Source organism: Protopterus annectens, chromosome 2.part1 (genome assembly GCF_019279795.1).
Source record: "Protopterus annectens isolate FY-2018-M chromosome 2.part1, PAN1.0, whole genome shotgun sequence".
NCBI classification, from domain to species: Eukaryota; Metazoa; Chordata; order Ceratodontiformes; family Protopteridae; genus Protopterus; species Protopterus annectens.
The window spans coordinates 562967694-562987439 of record NC_056729.1 but is presented as its reverse complement, the minus strand read 5'-3'; the positions used below and the strand labels follow the sequence as shown (position 1 = coordinate 562987439).

Below are 19746 nucleotides of genomic sequence, written 5' to 3'. Positions count from 1 at the left end.
TTTTCGTAACTAGCTTTGGAGGATTTTGAGGGATCTCCGCTTCTTACTGAGGCTGACCAGTGAGTTCCTCCACTATAAATATAATATATATATATATATATATATATATATATATATAGATATATATATATATAGATATATATAGATATATATATAGATATATAGATATAGATATATAGATATATATATATATATAGATATATATAGATATAGATATATATATATATAGATATAGATATATATATATATAGATATAGATATATATATATATATATAGATATAGATATATATATATATAGATATAGATATATATATATATATATATAGATATATATATATAGATATACATAGATATATATATAATATAATATAAAGTGTATTTGTGTAGGATTTAGCAGTTGTACCTCTATTGTCCATCTGCATGGGTGTCGTGAAGTTTGCCACTTCTGTCTTAAGAAGCATGAAGTTGGCTTTGGAGAAATCTTTTATGTTGGTTTCCCAAATTGGGGGGCGGGATGTGGATGTCTAGGGTGATCAGCTTGTGGTCGGATCTGACCAATGAGGAACTTGACCTCTGGTGTGGAACACCGGTCGCCCATGTTGGAAATGACCAGGTCTAGGATATTGCTGCCCCTGGTGGAGGTGTGGATAAGGTGATCCAAGGCGTTGGAATTTATGAATTCCAGAAAACATTTAGCAGAAGAGTTGGTACATGAGTAGTTTTCCCAGTTAATGGTGGGGTAGTTGAAATCGTCCGTTATTAGGGTGTTGGTTTGTACCCTAATATTTTCCAGTGTATCAAGAAATGAGGAGTGGGGATCCTGGGGCCTGGTGGGGGATCTGTAGCAACTTACAATTTGGATCGCGGTGTTGCCCAGAATTAGTTGCACTTGGATAATCTTGGATGCATTATGCTGAGCAACTAGCCTGGAGGTGTGGATATCCTTAATGAATATGGACACGCCTCTGCCTTTAATGTTTCGGTCCAGGTTAGGTGGCCGAAAAGTGTGGTATAAATTGTAGCCTGGTAATGCAGGGGTGCTCTCTTGCACCTTGAACCAGATCTCTGTCACTGCACAAATGTTGATGTTCTCCAATTTGAGTGCCTCAAATGAATGCATTTTGAGGTTTAGACTGCTAGCATTGAGTAGCATTACCCTCAGATTTTGCTTGCTTGTACCTGTTACAGTGGTGGATTTGTCATTTGAACCTTGCCTAAAAAAGGCACTATAGGAGTGGCAAGAGGTTCAGGCCTGTGTGTCATTTGGGGTTATGTTAGGGGGTGGATGTTACTTGCGTTTCTGCTTTGGAGGTCTCTGTTGCTTGAGCAGATTTTTGAGAGCCCCTGCGAATGTAGTTGTGCGTCTGTTTTGGTGGTGTAGGTTTTGAGGGACTATGTGATGAGTGTGGTGTGGTGCAAGTGTTTACCTTCTCTTCTTGACTGTCTAGTCCAGTCTTGGTTGAAGAGAGCATTGCTTCCAGTTTGGCTATATAAGTGCATCTCTCACAGGTTGTAGTGTTGGGTGGTAAGAGAAGAGGGTTGTCTGTGTACATGAGGCAATTGCTGCATTGCCCCAAGAAGCCCAGATTCATTAGGTAGACAGGAGAAAACACCGGGAGCTTGACCCTTAGACATCCCTGGATAGGTGCTTATTTATTAAGTACTAAAAACTGTTTTCCTCTAGACAAGTGAGGAATGTTGAATGCTGTAGTATTTTGTAGCTTATTTAGTGCTTACGAGTTCTGAAGAAGCATTGAGCTCAAAGAAACAGATTTGAGTGCTAAACCTAAACTGGCTAGTTCTAAGGGAAAATTTGAAGAGCAGACTTTATGGCACTGGGAATAGTTTAACCCTAGCTAAGCGGCGATGCATAGTGTATTTTTTTATAACAGTAGCAAATGAGCAAACTGATGTAAACAAATTAATCAATAAAAAACTAAAAACTGAGCCGCATTCCAGCAGTCTTTGCAGACAAATTCTAACTGCACACTCCTGGCACTAGAGTGCCAGGGGAACCTTCTCCAAAAAAATGATGGTCTGGATTAGTGCTCAAAGTTATACAACCAAAGCTAGATTCAGCAGGTCTGAATTTAGTCTATGCTACAGCAAACAAGACGTACCAATTTCAGAAAGAAGTTCAAATAAGCAGGCACAATAAGCTTTTAACCAGAATCTACCCTCTCCTCCCACAACAGTGCAGACACCTTCTTAATGTAAAATAACTGGCCTAAAGCCCAAGTGCTTAAACCGGAACTCTTACACTTTTAGAATAAGAGACATTAAGCCTTCAGTCAGGAACTCCCAACTTAAAAGGATTTAAGTTACCTGTCCTACCACAACAGTGCAGACCACAAACCTTCATAATGTAAAACAACTGGTCTGAAGCCCAAGTGCTTCAACCAAAGGCTTAGAATAACCGTTACAATTTAATCAGGCTACTAACGAGCAGTAATAAATGCAGCAGAATAAATGCAATTAAGTACTTTTAAGCACAAGCATCAAAAGCAAAGTAATAAAGTAGGAAGAAACATAAATACAATACAAGCAGATGAATAAAGTGCATTTTTTATATAACTATAGAAAACGAGCAAACTGATTTAAACAAATTACCCAATTAACCAGTAAAAAAGCTCAAAACTGAGCCGTATTCCAGCAGGCTTCAATCAGACAAGTTCTAACTGCACACTCCTGCCACTAGGGTACGGGGAACATTTTCTGAAACAGTCTGGATTAGCGCTCCTGTTATACAAACGAAGCTAGATTCTAGATGTCTGAATCTAGTCTGTGCTACAGTAAACAAGGTGCACCATTTTCAGAAAGAAACCGTTCAAATAAGCAGGCACAATAAGCCTTTAACCAGAAATTCCCAGCTCAGAAGGGCAGAATCTAGCCTGTCTTCCCACAAGAGTGCAGACCACAAACCTTGTTAATGAAAAATAACTGGCCTGAAGCCCAAGTGCTGTAACCAGAACTAATACACTTAGAATAACAGACATTGAGCCTTCAATCAGCAATTCCCAACTTAGAAGGATATAAGCTACGTGTCCTGCCACAACAGTGCAGACCACAAACCTTAATGTAAAACAACTGGTCTGGAGCCCAGGTGCTTAAACCAAAAGGCTTAGAATAATAGTTACAATTTAATCAGAATTCTACCAAGCAGTAATAAATGGAGCAGAATAAATACAATTGAGTACATTTAAGAAGATGCAAAAGCAAATTAAAGTACATTTTTTTAAAATAATGTGCAAGGAGAGCGGAAGAAGGAGCAGAAGAAAAATTCAAGCTTAAGAACCTAAGTGGGTTGGCCTTCTCAAATGTTCTGTTTGTATTAAGTAGAGTGAACACCAGACTGGGAGGGGTGTCCCAGATCAGATTTACAGTAGGGGTGGGCAACTGCAAAGCCACCAACTATAACATCACCACAATAATAGGGCGGGGGAGGGGAAAAACAGTTTCAGGACAGATGAAAAACAGAAAACAATGCCAGAAAATAATAAAATAAGTCAGTCAAACAAAATTAAGACAATGCAGAACTCTGAAAGGTTAAAATGCCAAGAATATATACTTATCAATCAGCAATATATTTCCAAATTGTTTGAGAATCACACACCAGCCAGAACACCAGGAGTTTCCAACAGTGTATGCAGGAATTTACAAACAGAAACTATTTTTAAATCAGCAAGTCTTGAAGCAATCAGATAACACAAACACTTTTAGACCAGTTTTATAAACTTAACCACCGGAATAGGGGGAAGCAGTTTCAGGACATATGAGAAACAGAAAACAATGCCAGAAAATATATCAGGCAAAATTAAGACAATGCAAAACTCTGAAAGGTTAAAATGCCAAGAAATATACTTATTAATCAGCGATATATTTCCAGATTGAGAATCACACACCAGCCAGAACACCAGGAGTTTCACAGTGTATATTATACATAACATTGTGACTTTATACATTCAAATCCACATCTAAATTCATACCTTTAGGTTTCAAAGTTTTGTAATTTAATATAAATCTACTTTCCATTCTTAACAAACTGGCTAAAAAATCACCATCTCTAGCCAGACAAGGTGTAGCCAAAACACTAAAAAAGAAACTGGGATCAGAACTCCCATGTACATTAATAAAATGTTCAGCTAATGGGCTATTTAAATTCCTATTTCTAATGTGGCCCAGATGCTCAAGAATTCTAACTTTGACCATATGCATAGTTTGTCCTACATACCCACTCACAGGAGTGCACCCACACCCTACAATATAAACCACCCCACAAGAAGTACATGAAAACCTCCCCACTGAACAAAATAATTTTCCGTTAATCTTCCTACCTGAAATGTTGTTAATCCTAGAACATAACTTTGCATCTTCCACAAGGGAAGGAACCCATGCTAGTCCCATATGTAGAAACTTTTTTTAAATTTAACAACTTCCTCAAATGTAGGTATTGTCCATAAGAAAATGTAACGTGCAGGGAACAAATGCTTTAACTGCTCATCTTCACACACCACTGGCCATAGAATGGTGGTGACTTATGTTATTCCTGTGCCGAGGAGTGCTTTTCCCCAGGGGAATAAACAGATTATTAGACAGGCTGGTACGGGAAGAGGGCTGGAGCAAACAAAATCTAGTCCATCTTAAAATCCAAGAAAGAAGGTCAATGCTGCACCCCATATTGAAGAACTTGAGATTGACATCCTGGATGCTCTAAGTACAGTCCCTTTTAGAGCTCTTTTCACAGTGGAGTTGCTGCTGATGGAAGCAAGGAAACCTAGCACTAGGAAGTCTTACCTAACAGAAGAGATTCACATTGTGGTGCAAGGCTAGAGGCATATTTCCAGCAGCAGCCACAGAGCCGCATATGATAGTTTACCTGGCTTGATTGTTTGAGAAATTAGTTTGCTATGCTCCTTCAGAGCTCACTTGTTAGCAGTTATAGCCAGCCTTTCCGCCTTCCACCTCAAAAACATTCTGTTGTGAAGCATTCCTTTTAGAAAGATCCTGAATTAAAAAAAATGCAGTAACCTGTTTATAAACCTCCCTCTACTGTGCCTAAATTTTATGCTCGAGAGACTAACCCTGCCCCCTTTGAGATCAACTACTTAGTGGCATTTGTTTCCTTTATGGAAGGTTCTATCCTTCCTAGCTATTATATGAGCAGAAACTGTCTCTAAAACTCCCAGTCATAATGTGCAAAGAACTATACACCACCTTTTACACTTGGAGAATCTGAGGACCAGCCATTCTTCAGTCCAAAGGGGATGTCCATCTTACCATTTAACCAGGTGATACACCTGCTTGTTTTCCACTGCATCTCACAAAACAAGTGGAGAAAATTTTGCACCTTTAAAAATGTGTCTGCTTAAAATATCTGAGGCAGTCTTCTGAACAGTTGTGCACACCTTCTCAGGACACTTACAAGTTTAATCTTCACAAGCAGAATAGGATGTTGTACTACTATTTTGCAGGGCATGCTGAATAACTACTGCCCGACCACAAGTCGTACAGCAGTTTTAGTACTCTTCATTTAGATAAGGAGTCACATTGCAGCAGTGACCCATACAGTGAGTGTAGTATCAGTAGATTTTAGTGGGTTTCTAGCTGTTTTTCTCATTCTTTATTCCATAGTCTGGGTCCTTTTCCCCATTGCCAGAGGGGAGGCATCAGAGGTGGAGGTAGTGTGACTACTACTATTCCCTTCATTAAGAAAATGGTTATATTCATTGGGAGATAACTAACATGCACCCTTCCCCGTCCAACGTTTTCACAAAACTCCCATTACTTAAACGTTTTTTCTTTAGGCTTTACAGAATTGAGAAACTACATGGCAGCATGTGTAGCTAAAATGGAATGCAATTGAAGGTAACTTTCCATCCAAAAAAAAGAAAAATTGTGGGCTGCTTTTCCTTTCACTGTTTCATTAGCGGAAGTGCTGGGTTAGAAGAGGTGTCCAGCCTCAAGCTGTAGAATTCAGACTATAGGAAGGATATCCTCTTGCAGCTAATTCCTATGGATAAGGAATCCTGCTGAAGCAGTGACTGTAGTCCAGCATCTGCACTTACACTGAGTGCCTTGAGACACCATCAGTTTTGTTGCTGCAGCATCCAGCTGATTGGAGTGACACACCTGTCAGCCAGTCACAAGACAGACTTTTCAATTATCTTCAGTCCTTCAGCATTCCAGAATCACACTAAGTCCTTCATATAGAGTGTAAATCCCATCATTTTGGTTATAACCATCTTATTGGTGTCAAACTCTTGACCTTAAATTGTAAAAGCAATGGTTTCTTCCCTGTTGTGGTACCAAAGCAGACCTCCCTCTGGGATGCACTGATATAGGTACTGACATGGTTCTTTTGTATGACCTGCATTGTTAAATATTCTTTTGTTTGTTACTATTTTGAGTGCCCTTTATCTTTGTTTTATTAGTGGCTGTCAGTTTATTTTCTTATTTTAACTTTGTACATCTTGGGCATTATTTTAAACACTTCAGATGTCTACTAAATGAATCACCAACTGCAATTGTGTTGAGATTGCTTCTGACTTTCAGTGCCCTTGTTTAGGTTCAGATTTTAGATTTGATGAATGCGATGTTTGTAGAAAGTTTAATCAGGCCATTAACTAAAACGGGCAAAAGAAAAAAAACTGCTTCACTTCTGGCAGGAGAACATCTGAATTGTGAATCCTTCTGGGTCTTCAGAGATTGTCTTCTCTTTTCAGTGCTTCACAAATTGCAGTAGTAGCCGGAACGCTGTTGAATTCTCTTTATATTCTTTTATGCAAAGCTTACAGTTTGGTTGGTATGGCCTTTCAGAAGATGCTTAGGTTGCAGATATTTGAGGGGGTGTATATTTTGCAGTGACTGTGAAGCCCTCTTAAATTTATTTTGGTATGCAGAGAAATAACCTTAGAACGGAAACCTGAAGCAGAATACATAATCTGGATGGATGCAAAAAAGTTTATTGAGCAGCCATGTTGAGAGTTCAGAATAAAGTAAATATGTAGAAAAATAATTTGTTCAGGCATGTTACAACTTGACTGCGCTTTAATGTACAAATACTGATTACTTTGCTTTAATCATTTGAGGATGAAATGAATTTGTTTTACTGTGATCTTCTGATGGTACAGCTCACTACTAATGGTGCAGCTCACTGAAGAAGGCTGTCTCATTAATTGCAGCAGTTAAGTTAATTGTGAGGTTATGTGCTGTGCTAGTGTTGCATTTAAGTGTAGGAGTCCTTCACTGATCACAGCAGTAAATGTATGGTATTACTGATGATCTAGTTGTACAGGTCATTGTAGAAAAGTCTCACTACTTGTTATATAATTTTTTTATTCTATTTCCAAGGTTTCTTCTGGAGTAAAGGCTGCCCAGTGGCGATCTTTGGAAGATGCACTGAGAGTTCGCAGTAAGGCAGTGGATGAAGCAGCTGATGCTCTATTAAAGGCCAAGTAAGTTTATCCTCCTCAGCTTTAAGATGCTGTTTTTTGGTAATAAGTGCAATTTGAATGTGACATCTCAAACAAAACTTTTCTCTTGAGGATATTTGCCCAAATCAGTACTGAATGTTACTTTGAAAGTAATAATGACAGCTGACCAGCAAAGTTGATGCACCTTTGTCCTTCCACTAGAAGAGGATTTGCTTTTGAGATGTACAAACTTGTAAAGGTTACAACTTTAAATGTACTAACTTGACACCTTAACTGCACCAGTAGTGCATTAGTCTTGGGATACTTCCTAAAGCTCTACAAGCACCCACTACTCTTTTGACATGTGAAAGAAAGTCAGACCTCAGACATAGCATAAACTAGTTATGTTTGGTAGGGAAGAAAAATACCAGTATGTTTGTGCAGTTTGTTAGGCCTTGAACTGTGGTCAAGCCTACTGAATTGTGGGAGCTCAGTTTGTGACAAAATTTCAACTTCAGCTTTAAGGTGTTTTTTTTCTCCCTCTTGCATTATCCTGTTGCTCTCTACTTAGTTTCCTATGTCCATTGTTTGCTCTACCAGCCACCTTCTGAACCCCTGCAGACTAATTCCATAGGGCTGGGCCTGTTGTAGAAATTGAGGACTTCCTGGAGGTCTAGCCAGTCACATCCACCCCCCCCCCTGCATTCAGTGCCGTACTACTGGTGCTTCTCCTCCCTTTGTGGTATTTATTTATTTTATTTTACATTTGTTGACTGGGCTAGTCTAGCTGGATATATGTCCATTTTCAGTAGAGGCCTGGGGAGAAAAGCTCCAAACATTTCAAATAAAGTTCACATCTACAGAAGTACATATTTAGAATGCAAATACATTCACCGTAAAAAGAACAGAAACTTTAAGTGGTCACACATTTATAAAGTATATAAAAAAACTACAAAATATTTGACTAGACTTAGTACAATTACTAATGAAGTTACAATTAAATGTTGAAAAAGAATAATAGCTAAAAAGGTACAGTATAAATGTAGATAAAGGAAGATAAAAGGAAAGTGAAATGGTGAAGCAGTTGAGTAATACATCTAGTAGTAATATATGTCACTTTTTTGAGAATACAGTAATAAGTAAGACTATGATGGAGAGGTAGAATAGTAGTTAAGATGAAATTATTTCAGAGATGAGAAGGTAAGGTTGAATCCAGTAATAAGAGTAAGATGGTTAGTCAGGTTTAGTACAGGGGCACATCCAGTGTGTTTTGAGGAAGAGCTTAAGTTTATTTTTAAACAGAGTAATAGAGGGAAGTGTGGAAAGTTCAGAGGGAAGTAGGTTCCAGGTTTTTCCAACAGTATTAGAGAAGAGAGAGTATCCAGCTCTATTGTTTGATTTATTGATATATACAAGAAGTTTTTGTCAAGATCTTAGGGACTTCAGGTTATAATAGGGGTGAATAAGGTTAGATAGGATGAGTGTTTTGGCAGGTTGATAAAGTATTTTATGGGCAATGGCCAGTTGATTAAATTTCAGCTGCTGCTGTAATTCAAGCCACCCTAGATGCTTTAGATTAATGCAGTGATGTGTTCTGAAAGGGTTACCTGTGGCAAACCTGGCTGTACTATTGTAGGAGTTTTCTAGTTTCTTAAGGTTATTTTTTGACAGATTAGTACATATGGATGAGGCATAAAGAAGGGTGGAGAATTAGATGGGTGTGTGCAATAGTTATTCTAGTTGCAGGAGTGAGGAAGGGTTTGATCCTATAAAGAGAGCCTATTTTTTATTAGTAGTTTTCAAAATGTTGTTGATATGGGTGTCAAAGTTAAGGTTGTTGTCTATGGTGATGTCTAGCAGTTTGCTAGTAAGATCTTGGGATATAAGTGTACCATTATTGGATGTTACAGTGAAGTCTATTGGGGGAGATTTACTGGTAGGTGTAAAAAGGAGAAGTTTAGTTTTTTTTTTTAGGGTTTAATAGGAGACAGCGTTTTGTAAACCATAGTTCTACAGAGTGAAATACATCTTGAGAAAGGGAGTGAAGTTTTGATACAGATTTGGCTGAGCATATAAGTGTGGAGTCATCAGCGTATTGTATACATGTAGCTTGGGGAACTCCTTGGTGAAGGTCATTGATGAATATAGAAAACAGGAGGGGGCCCAGTATGGACCCTTGAGGGACACCAATATTAACAGGTAGATGAGTAGAAAGAATGGTGTTCCAAAGCACAGCTTGATGTCTGTTATTTAAGTAGCACTGGAACAATTTTAAAGCTAGTGGGTTGAGAGACAGATTTGAGAATGTTTGAGTATAGTGTGATTTACCATATTGAAAGCCTTGGACAGGTCAATGAAAAGTGCAGAGGAAAGCATGTTAAGGTTATGTTTTTTGTTGATGGTATCAATAAAGGAAAGAAGGGTAGTAGTTGTGCTATGTGAAGGTCTGAACCCATGTTGGGAGTTGGAAAGCAGGTTATTATGGAGAAGTTGGTCTAGCAATTTCCTGTGGATACATCTTTCCATGATCTTAGATAAAGGAGAAAGTAGGGACGATAGTTGGAGAGCTCGGTGGAGTCTCCCCCCCCTTATGAAGGGGAATAATATGAGAGACTTTCCAAAGTTTGGGGCTATATCCTTCAGTGATGGTTCTATTGATGAGAATGGAGATGGGGTAAGCAATAGATTTAGCTGCTAACTGTAAGTATTCTGCGGGTAGTTAGTCAGCAGAATGAGTGCATGGTTTCAGTTTTTCGATAAGGGTGAGAATAAATGCTGTTGGGACAGGTTGGAAGAGAAATGAAGGTGGTGGGTTAGAGTCAGAATTAGATATAGTTATGTTTTGAGGAGAGAGCTGACTGGCAAGAGTTTGAATTGCTTTGGTGAAGAAGGTATTAAAGGCATTAGCAGTTTGTTTAGGATTGTCCTTGTCAGTGCCTTGAGGGTTAGGTGTGATAGATTGACCAGGATGTAATAATTAATACTTGACCAGAACTTTTGTGGTTTATTATGGTGGGTCTGCTGAGATTGTAGGTGATGGGTTTTTTTTATCTGACACTAAAGTTTTTTTTGTTACATTTCTCAGTTGTTTGTAGTTTTGGTGGTCAACAGGGTTTTTAGTTAGGCGTGATTTATTCCAGTATTTATTTCTGAGATGGATTTTTTGCTTGGTTTCCTTAGAAAGCCATGGAGCAGATTTAGTTCTTATCCTTATAGAGCGGGTTGGAGCATGGTGGTTGAGTATGGCTAGGAAATTAGCATTAAAGTAATCAACAGCTTCATCTAGAGGAAGGTGTTTTAAGGAGGACCAATTACATGCTCTAAGTTCACGTAGGAATAGATCCAAGTTGAAGTTTTTCTTGGTTCTAATTGCCCTAAATATGGTTTGAATGGGTGGATTGGTTTTGAGCCTGATAATGTAGGTTAGTGAGTGGTCGCTTACGTCGTCAGGAAGGGGTTCCAGAGTCATAAGTCTGGGGTTGATTATTAATGAGTATCCAATCTAAGGTGCTTTCTTTCTTATTAGTCTTGTTTATTCTAGTAGGGGAGGTAATAGTTTGGGTAAACCCATAGAGATTAATATGGCTAGTAGGTTAGCTTTTGTTGCAACATTTCCAGTCAATGTTAAAATCACCTAGGATTATGGTTTCTTGGGGAAGGTTTTGAGATAACCAACAAAGGATGTTTTCAGTGGTAGTAATGTTATTGCCTGGAGGAACATAGATGCAGATATAATATAGATAGATTTGACTGGGTTTAGCTGAAGCCTGGTAATAAGTATCTCAGCGTTAGAGTCTAGAGAAGGTTTTTGGTTGAAGATGGTTATTTGAAAATCAGATTTGAATAGAACTGCTACTCCACCACCTTTCTTGGCTACACGGTCACGACGTAAGATGTTGTAACCTGGTGGTATAATTTCATTGTCTTTAGTTACTGGTTTTAACCAAGTTTCTGTTAGACAATATCAAATGAGTAGAGTTCCAAGAGAGCATGGAGTTGTGTTATTTTGTTGTTAATGCTGCGTGTGTTGAGGTGAGCTATTAAGAGTGAGTTGGGAGGTTTTTTAAGTAGGTGAATGGCAGAGGGGTTTGGGTTGACGAGTTGAGTGGTGGTGGAGGTGCTTGGACCAGGGTTTGGGTGAATATCTCCATCCTTTAGGGAGAGGAGTAGTGTTAGATATCTAGTATTAGTATATTTACTGAGAAGAAATTGATATCTTCTGGTATTAGGGAAGTTATATCTAATGTGTGCTGTCCTATGGTATTTAGGTAGTAGATAGCTGGGTGTGGATGTAATGTTGAAATGGTCAGTGTGAGAGGCTAGTGAAGAAGAGGTAGATTGCTTAGTAGGATATGTTGTTCATAGGAGGTTAGCAGGTATGCTAGAGTTAAAAGAGGTAGAAGTGTGAGTATGAGTAACCTCTGTAAGTGGACTAGGGTGGAGGGTTTATTCATTGACATGGTAGATATAAATTATTACTATATGTACCAAGGTAAAGTTGGTGTGTTAAGGAAAGGTAAAAGGGAGAGCAGGGAGAGATAGGAAGTGGTGGAAAAAAAGTGGGAAAAATAGAGAAGATCGTTTAATGGGAATGTGATTATGATAGGTGGAATGGAGAAGGGGTGTGGTTTGATAGGTATAAGGGTAGGACCTCTGGGGGTGGATGGGAATCGGGGGTAGGATAGGGGAGCGGAGTGAGCCCGCAGGGCGAATGGAGCGGGTACAGGCAAGAGAGTGGACTTTCAAGGAAGACAATCTGTTAAGTAAGTGAATTCTGCAGGTAAGTCTCAAAGTGAGAGTTTGTAGAAGGCTATCAAGAGGTGAATAAGTGTAACAATTGAATAAGAAAGTGTTTAAAGAGAGCCCAGGACAGTGTGAGAGGTAAAAGAGGGAGTCCGTGAGAAGCAAAAACTGAGAAAACGGGATGGGGAGGTATGGCAAAGCAAATAGGTGTAGGAACTGATATGCAGAGAGCTTATGGTAAGGCGCCACCTAGTGGCTAGTCACTTAAATAGCATCAATGATGCACTTGCAAGGGTAGCAGGCTAAGGGAGAGGGGGTAGGCTTTGAATTATAAGAGTGGTAGGCTGGATGTAAGGGTTTGTTTAAAAGAGCAGAGAATAAGTGGGGTGGTTAATTGGCTGCTGGCTGTCCTGCGTGGGAAACTTGCCTAACCTAGCAGAGTCATTAAATGTTAGGATTAGCTCTATGTTCTAGTATCTGTTGCAGCACATACTTTCACTGTCTTATAATAGGCTGGTCTATCAGGGAGCCAACAGGCGAAGTCCTAGTTCGGACAAATTTGCTGAGGCTTCCAGTGGGGTGAAGTCTGGTGATTTAGTACAGGGATGTACTGGGTCACAGGCTGGTAAATGAAGGAGAAGAAAAAGGTAGTGAGGTAAACAATATTAGTAATAGAAAGCAAAGAAAAGAATCAAAATTACACAGTTACTTGAGATTGCCACATTAAACATCAAAAACCATTTGATAATATTGAAACGCCTAAAGAGTACAGAAGAATGCAGGTACAACTACGATTCTGAGAACACTTACACACTTACAAAAATACAAACAGCTAGGATGGAAAGAACTACATACGCAATTCCTTTAGAAATATGTACAACAGTAGCAGTTAAAGTAAAATTGTATCAACAACAATCTTTCAGGACTCCGACACAATGTTGTTATAATAGGTTAAAATATATTGATTTTCATAGCACCTATCAGGTAAACACCCTATTTGTCTCCAAAGAGCATTTTAAAAAGAAACCAGGCAAAACCAGTAGCTTTACAGATAGCTGTTAAGGTAACAGAACTAGCTATGTAGAAGCGAGCAAGAGTACACTGATGTAATCCGTTGTTTAGTGGAGAGCTATACTGCGAGACACCATCTTTGTCTCGAGAGCTTTTAAAAAGTTCTAAAGGGCAAGTAAGCAGGTAAAGAATGCATTTATACTAGCCTGACCTTTTGTAACATCATCATATGCACAACTCTGTATTCCAAAGGCGATAAACAAGTAAATATACTTCTGCACTTGCCTTTCCTCTAGTAGCAGAAGATGTTAGCAAGTATATGTACCTCAGGAAGTTAAAATGTAAACAGGGGTAGCTGCATTCAAGCAAGCAAGAGTAAACAGATATATTCCGTTGCTTATCATAGAGCTATGCAGCGAAACACAGCGTTTGTGTTGAGCTTTTTAAAAAAAAGTTCTAAGGGGATTAAACAAGTAAAGTATGCGATTAAACTAGCCTGACCATTAGTAATATGAATGCATGCACAACGCTGTATTCCAAAGGAGATAAGCAAGTAAATATGCTTCTACACTTGCCTAACCTCTTGTGACATTATCGCATGCACAACGCTATATGGAATTAAGCGTTTGTAGCGAGAGCTTAAAACGTTTTACAACAAGACAACACTTTAAAAAAGGTCTAAGGGAATAAACAAGTTAAAAACGCGATTCTATTAGCCTGACTTTTAGTTATATAAACGTTAAACAATGCTGTATTCCAAAAGGCAGTAAGCAAGTAAATATGCTTGTACACTAGCTTTACCTCTATTAACAAAACCACATGTACAACGCTGTATGGGTTTGAGCATTTGTTGCGAGAGCTAAAACATGGTCAATTATCTAACTCAGCAGGCAGTTAGATAAAGCATAGAAATAGATATAATGAAACTAAATAATCATAAAAGGAGTATTTGCAGCGAGATCGCTAAACGTGCTCAAATAACTCAGCAGGCAGTAGGAAACTTAAGACTAGTAAAATTATATCTAAGCGAGCAGAGCTAGAGTCGCCAGATAAGATTCCACGTGGAAAACGCTATCAAGTAGCGAGTGAGTGCAGCAAGGGTGGTGGACTCAGTAAAAAAAACGTTTAGCAGCAGTCAGTTATAGGTAAAAGGCAGTAAATTCACATTAACAAATAGTCATTCACATTACCATATAAGAAAAAACATATAGTAAACTCACTGAAGGTCAAGCACATGGGCAGGGTGCGCAGCAGCCAGATAGAGAGCAGGAGAGGAAAGATGGCCTCCTCGAGTATGGGGTATATTTATAAGTTACAAGAGGACATGGGGGAGGGGTGTAACCATCAAAATAGGTGAGAGGCAGCGGTCGCGAGATAAGCAATGTTAGGTTTGGGATCAGGTTGGATGGGTAAGTGAAAGGGGAGGAGATTAGAGGTTTAGTTACAGGAGTAAGTGGGGGATGGAAAATGCAGCCAGAGCATAGTCAAAGGTGAGGTGAGGCTACAGATAATTAAGAGCTGCCGAAAGAGAGGATAGATACCAGGGGTTCAGGGAGCAGTAGGGGCAAGAACAACCAGGTAGAGGCAAGAGAGTGGACTTTCAAGGAAGACAATCTGTTAAGTAGGTAAATTCTGCAGGTAAGTCTCAAAGTGAGAGAGTGTAGAAGTAAGTTATAAGGCTATCAAGAGGTGAGTAAGGGTAACAATTGAGTAGAAAGTGTTTAAAGAGAGCCCAGGACAGTGTGAGAGGTAAAAGAGGGAGTCCGTGAGAAGCAAAAACTGAGAAAACGGGATAGGGAGGTATGGGAAAGCAAATAGGTGTAGGAACTGACATGCAGAGAGCTTATGGTAAGGCGCCACCTAGTGGCTAGTCACTTAAATAGCATCAATGATACACTTGCAAGGGTAGCAGGCTAAGGGGAGAGAGGGGGTAGGCAAGAGTGGTAGGCTGGATGTAAGGGTTTGTTTAATAGAGCAGAGAATAAGTGGGGTGGTTAATTGGCTGCTGGCTGTCCTGCGTGGGAAACTTGCCTAACCTAGCAGAGTCATTAAACATTAGGATTAGCTCAATGTTCTAGTATCTGTTGCAGCACATACTTTCACTGTCTTTTATAATAGGCTGGTCTATCAGGGAGCCGACAGGTATGTCTGAGGGGTGGGCTTGCATTAGGGATTTGCACTGTATTGCCCCAACTCTGCAGCTGCTCAGCCTTGTCACCACCCTATCTCCCACTCCCCTTGGCAGACTTCCTTGCAAGATATCCCCGCTTCCACTAGGGATTGTCACAGGAGACTGTTGTAGAAACACCCACTCTCCAGGGATACAAATGCCTGTACTTCCCTGCTGCTCATTCAAATGCCAGAGCTGCAAATGAATTTGGGTCAGGGTTTTATTCCTCTACACCTTCAGAGCAGCTAGCTTTAATGTGTTCCAAAATGTAACAAATAAGTTACAAGGCAGTTATAATTAGCAAATTAGATACACAAGTTGGACCAATGGATAATCCATCCACAGCTCTTTTTCCCCATGTTTGCATATGTGGTTTGTTGTCACCCCAACAGTGGCAGTCATCTGGAGCCAAGTTTTACACTATCAGCTGGATAGCCATGCCACAGTAGATGTTCTTCATGTTTCACTGTTGCAGTCATCACACTAGGGTTGTCTGCCTGCAGGTAGCCCTCAGTTGGCCTGAATACCAGAGTCTTGGGATTTCTGCGCTGGGTGCTGTCGCCTCTTCCATGACGTCAGGTTGTCAGGGATATAAAACATGCAGCCGACGTCATTACATCAGCTTTTCTTGACGAGCGGAGCCCGAAGCAGTTCGTAAGTGCCGGTCGGCCGCTACCTGAAAATTTCGTTATTCAAATTTCAAACCTGAAGTCTTCTAAAGCTAAGTACCCTGTTGGGGATCCTTTTTTCTTGCTCTAACCGATGTCAGAAAAAGTTGTCTTGCCTGTGGAAAGCAAATACCTCACAGAGATTTTCATTCTTACTGCATCATCTGTTTAGGCCCAGACCACGATGTTCCTCGCTGTAGGATTTGTGCCCTGTTCAATGTCCGAACTATTCGTTGTCGGGCTATTTTTGTTGCTAAATTCTTTCGCTCTCGTTCTCCATATTCCAAAATGGCTTCAATAAGCCATCTCACTACCGATCTTCCGAAAAAAACATAAGGGTAAAGACAGACGGTCCAAAACTGCCGATGACACTTCTGTTAAGCTAGTCGCCAGCCCGCCGGTACTCAGTGAAGCACTTTCGCAGCCCGATACCCACGTCTACAGATTTGCAGGCCTCTGTTGAGACCCATTCGGTGATCGGTATGCCACGAGATGCTTCTTCGACTATGGAACCTGCGGATGTCTCTACCTTGGATGGGTCCAGGGCCGCTGTGCAGGTACCTGCTTCTGAGGGTGTAATCAGGCTTTCCGATTTTTGTGTTAAACAGACTACTTTGTTTTCGACTAAAACTACCAAATTTCTCAGGCCCAGAGTTTGCACCACGCCTAGGAAACAGACGACCAAAGTGCATTCTCAAGCTCCCATGCCACAGAAATCTTCTAATTCCTATATCTTATAACCTATTAATTTTATTGTAATAGCTTTGTGCTAATTTTCTCTTATAACCTTGGTAATTTTTTCCCTTTGTGGCTGTTTCTTCTTTGGGCCTTGTCATCTCTTTAAGAATCTGTTTTAGTTAGAGGGTTCTTGTCCCTTCTCTTCTTTCTCTTCCCCTCTTAGGAGTCATCGTTTAAGTTAGAGGCATCTCCTCCGGTGGAGGAGAAAGTCATTTAACTTAGAGACTACTTCTCCTCCCTTTCCTCCTCTTATCTTAAAAAAACAAATAAATAAAAATACCTTCCTGTCTTACTATCTTTCTCTTTCCATTATTGTGTTAAGGCTTAAAATTTTTGTTACGGCTATAGTGTGTTTAACTGATGGACACACAAGTTGTATGTATTGCCTCGCACTGCTCCATCTGCCATAGTTTTAGCGCCAGGGTCTTACAGGAGAGCAAGAACAAACTCACTTTATGGGGCTTATTGAAAGTTGATGAAGGCAATCCGACTTCCAAATGAGATGCTTCTAAAAAGGCTGCTTCATTGGCTCCAGTGTCTAAGCTGACAAGCAGCATGAAAGTTGCTACTTCCTCGGCTGCAAAAGTTGTCGGGCCTGAAAAACATAGCTCTCCCTCTGATCCATCTGCTTTATCAGAACTGTTGCAGAACTGAAAAAGGAGTCTGTCACCATCCTTGGAGCCTGTTCGCTCGGTGCCGCAATTTCCTTTATTACAGTCGGTGGCAGGTAGCCACAAATCTTCGAGTCATTCCTGTAGATCCCCCAGGCTATCAGATGATGACGTGGAGCGGGTAGTGAAGAGGTTGCTTCAGACCCGGGCCCTAGCAGAAGTTCTATCGAGCCCAGCCTATCGGATCGTGGAGCCGACAATGGTACCCCCAATTATGCCTATTCCTCCTTCGACTCGAACAAGTTTGGAGCCAGAGAGTATGGAAGTCATTGTGGTGGAACCTCTGGAGCCAGTAATCACTACTTGTATCTCAGCTCCGACATCTGCTGTGGTTTCCTTAATGCTGTTGTCCCGTGAGGGACCTGGGGGCTGACCGTCCATGGTTGGCTCCGGTAGGGGGGGGTTGAGTCGGAACCGGCTCTCACTTGGCACCTCGGCTCAGGTGAGTTCAGCTCCCACATCAAACTCGGAGCCACCCTTGGTGCCGCGGAGATCTCCTGGCCTCTCGGGGCCAGTCTCTCTTTCAGCCCAGGACCGTGGTGCCTTCGAGGTGATGCGGAGTGTGCTCTCCTTTGTGTCTGCTCCAACTTCTGCTCCAACCTCTCTTCCCCCTTATAGACCGTTGTCCACCTCTTCATTATCCCTCCACACACAGAGTAGAGAGCCAATGCCCTAGGAAGCCACAATGGGTAGACCTCCCCTTCAGATACCTCCCCGGAGCATCCCCCCAAGGAGGTTCCTCAGAAGAGACAGTGTAAGAAGAAGCACATAGACTCCCCTGAGTCTCTCACTTCTGATACTTAGAGGATTCAGAAGGGTCCCCATGGTCACCCTCTGAGGATGTCTCCTTTTCAGACATCCTGGAGATCCTTAAGCAGAGGGGTGGCTGGATGACCCTTTCCCCTTCTGAGTTGTTATACCTGGAGGCATTGGGCTCTCGCCCGTCCACCTCTTGGATGTCTCCACCTTTCGACCCACTCTTGTGTTTGGTGAGTCGAAAGGTGTGCGACTCTTCGGACTCGGTGGACCCCGTTCCGAGGAGGCATAATACATTCATTACAGCCCTGGAAGATGGGCAGTATTTAACAAAAGGTGTTCTTGTAAATACAGTGGTGGTGGTAGCGGCCACAAAGGAGCTAGCTGAAACTTCGGTATCTGTCCATCCACCAAACAAGGATTCTCATATAACGGACAGATACGGGAAGCGTATGTCCTCCTCAGCGGCCTTTACCTTGCGGTCGCTGAAATATTTGTCGCATTTCACGAGACTTTAAGAGGGATTTCCTAAAAGAGCTAGGAGATGCCCTACAAGGTGCTACAACCCAGGACTTATCTGATGAGGTTAATTCCCAGCTTGCAACCTTAACCTCCATCTCTAACTCCTCAGTGTGCCTCCTATCTTATGCAGCTGATGGAGCGAGCAAGGGCAGCAGGCACAGGAATAGCTGTTCGTAGACATTCCTGGATGTGCCTTTGTGAGTTTACCGAACTCTTCTGATCTTCCTTTGACACTCCCTTTAGCTCATCATTGTTCGAGCCAAAAGTGAAAGAAACTCTCACCAGGAGCCAACAAGATGGTAAGACTGTGTCTGCTATTGGAGTCTGTTTTCCACCCCCTGTCAGACCTTATCCTAAAGATCAAAAGAGTGGAAGAATGTAGTTCTGTAAGTACAAAGGAGCCTTATCTGACACTAGTAGTGATCCTTTCCCCAGGGGCAGAGGGGGAAATAATGGAAGACCCCGTTCACGTGGCAGAGGGGGTCCACATAACCAGAGCGGCAGAGATACGGTCTCTGGTAGACCCTTCCAGCACTCCAGAAAGGCCTGCCTGTCCACCTCTGGAGGCAGTCGGGGGAGAAAGTTGTTGAGTTGCAGGTTAATTCTCATTGCGCCATACTGGCCTCGTCCGATTTGGTTCCCCTTTCTTTGCTCCCATTGAGTCCTCTTCGTTGTTTGGACCCAAAGTTAAAAGCACACTGGCAAGATGTGAACAGGACGGTAAGAACCTTTCTGCCGTAGGTGTCAGTTATTCTTCCCCTCAACGTGCTTTCTCCCAAAACCAAAAGAGTGGGAAGATATGGTTCAACAAATCTCAGGGTCCTTTCCGTGACACACAGGCCGAGATGATTATTTCTCCCAAAATTTTCTAATGCTCCAAAATAGTTTTAGGTGGAATGTAAATATATGCTAGAATAATCCTCCTTCCTTGCCAGTAGCCCCTTAATACCACAGATCTACCATTAGTATTTTTCCTCTTCTATCACTATTGGAGCTCCTCTAGCTATTAGTACAAGTACTCCCCTTTTCCTTTGTCCCTGATACTCTGCTGAAT

General features: G+C 41.0%; 1 protein-coding gene across 1 annotated transcript in view; it reads left to right on the top strand.

The window, feature by feature from the left end:
* The window catches only part of IMMT (inner membrane mitochondrial protein), a 1103717-nt gene that overhangs the window by 400104 nt on the left and 683867 nt on the right, over positions 1–19746 (top strand). The window contains exon 8 of the mRNA XM_044062331.1: positions 7352–7455. Coding sequence (XP_043918266.1) covers positions 7352–7455 — 104 coding nt within the window. The remainder of the gene's footprint in view (positions 1–7351; positions 7456–19746) is intronic.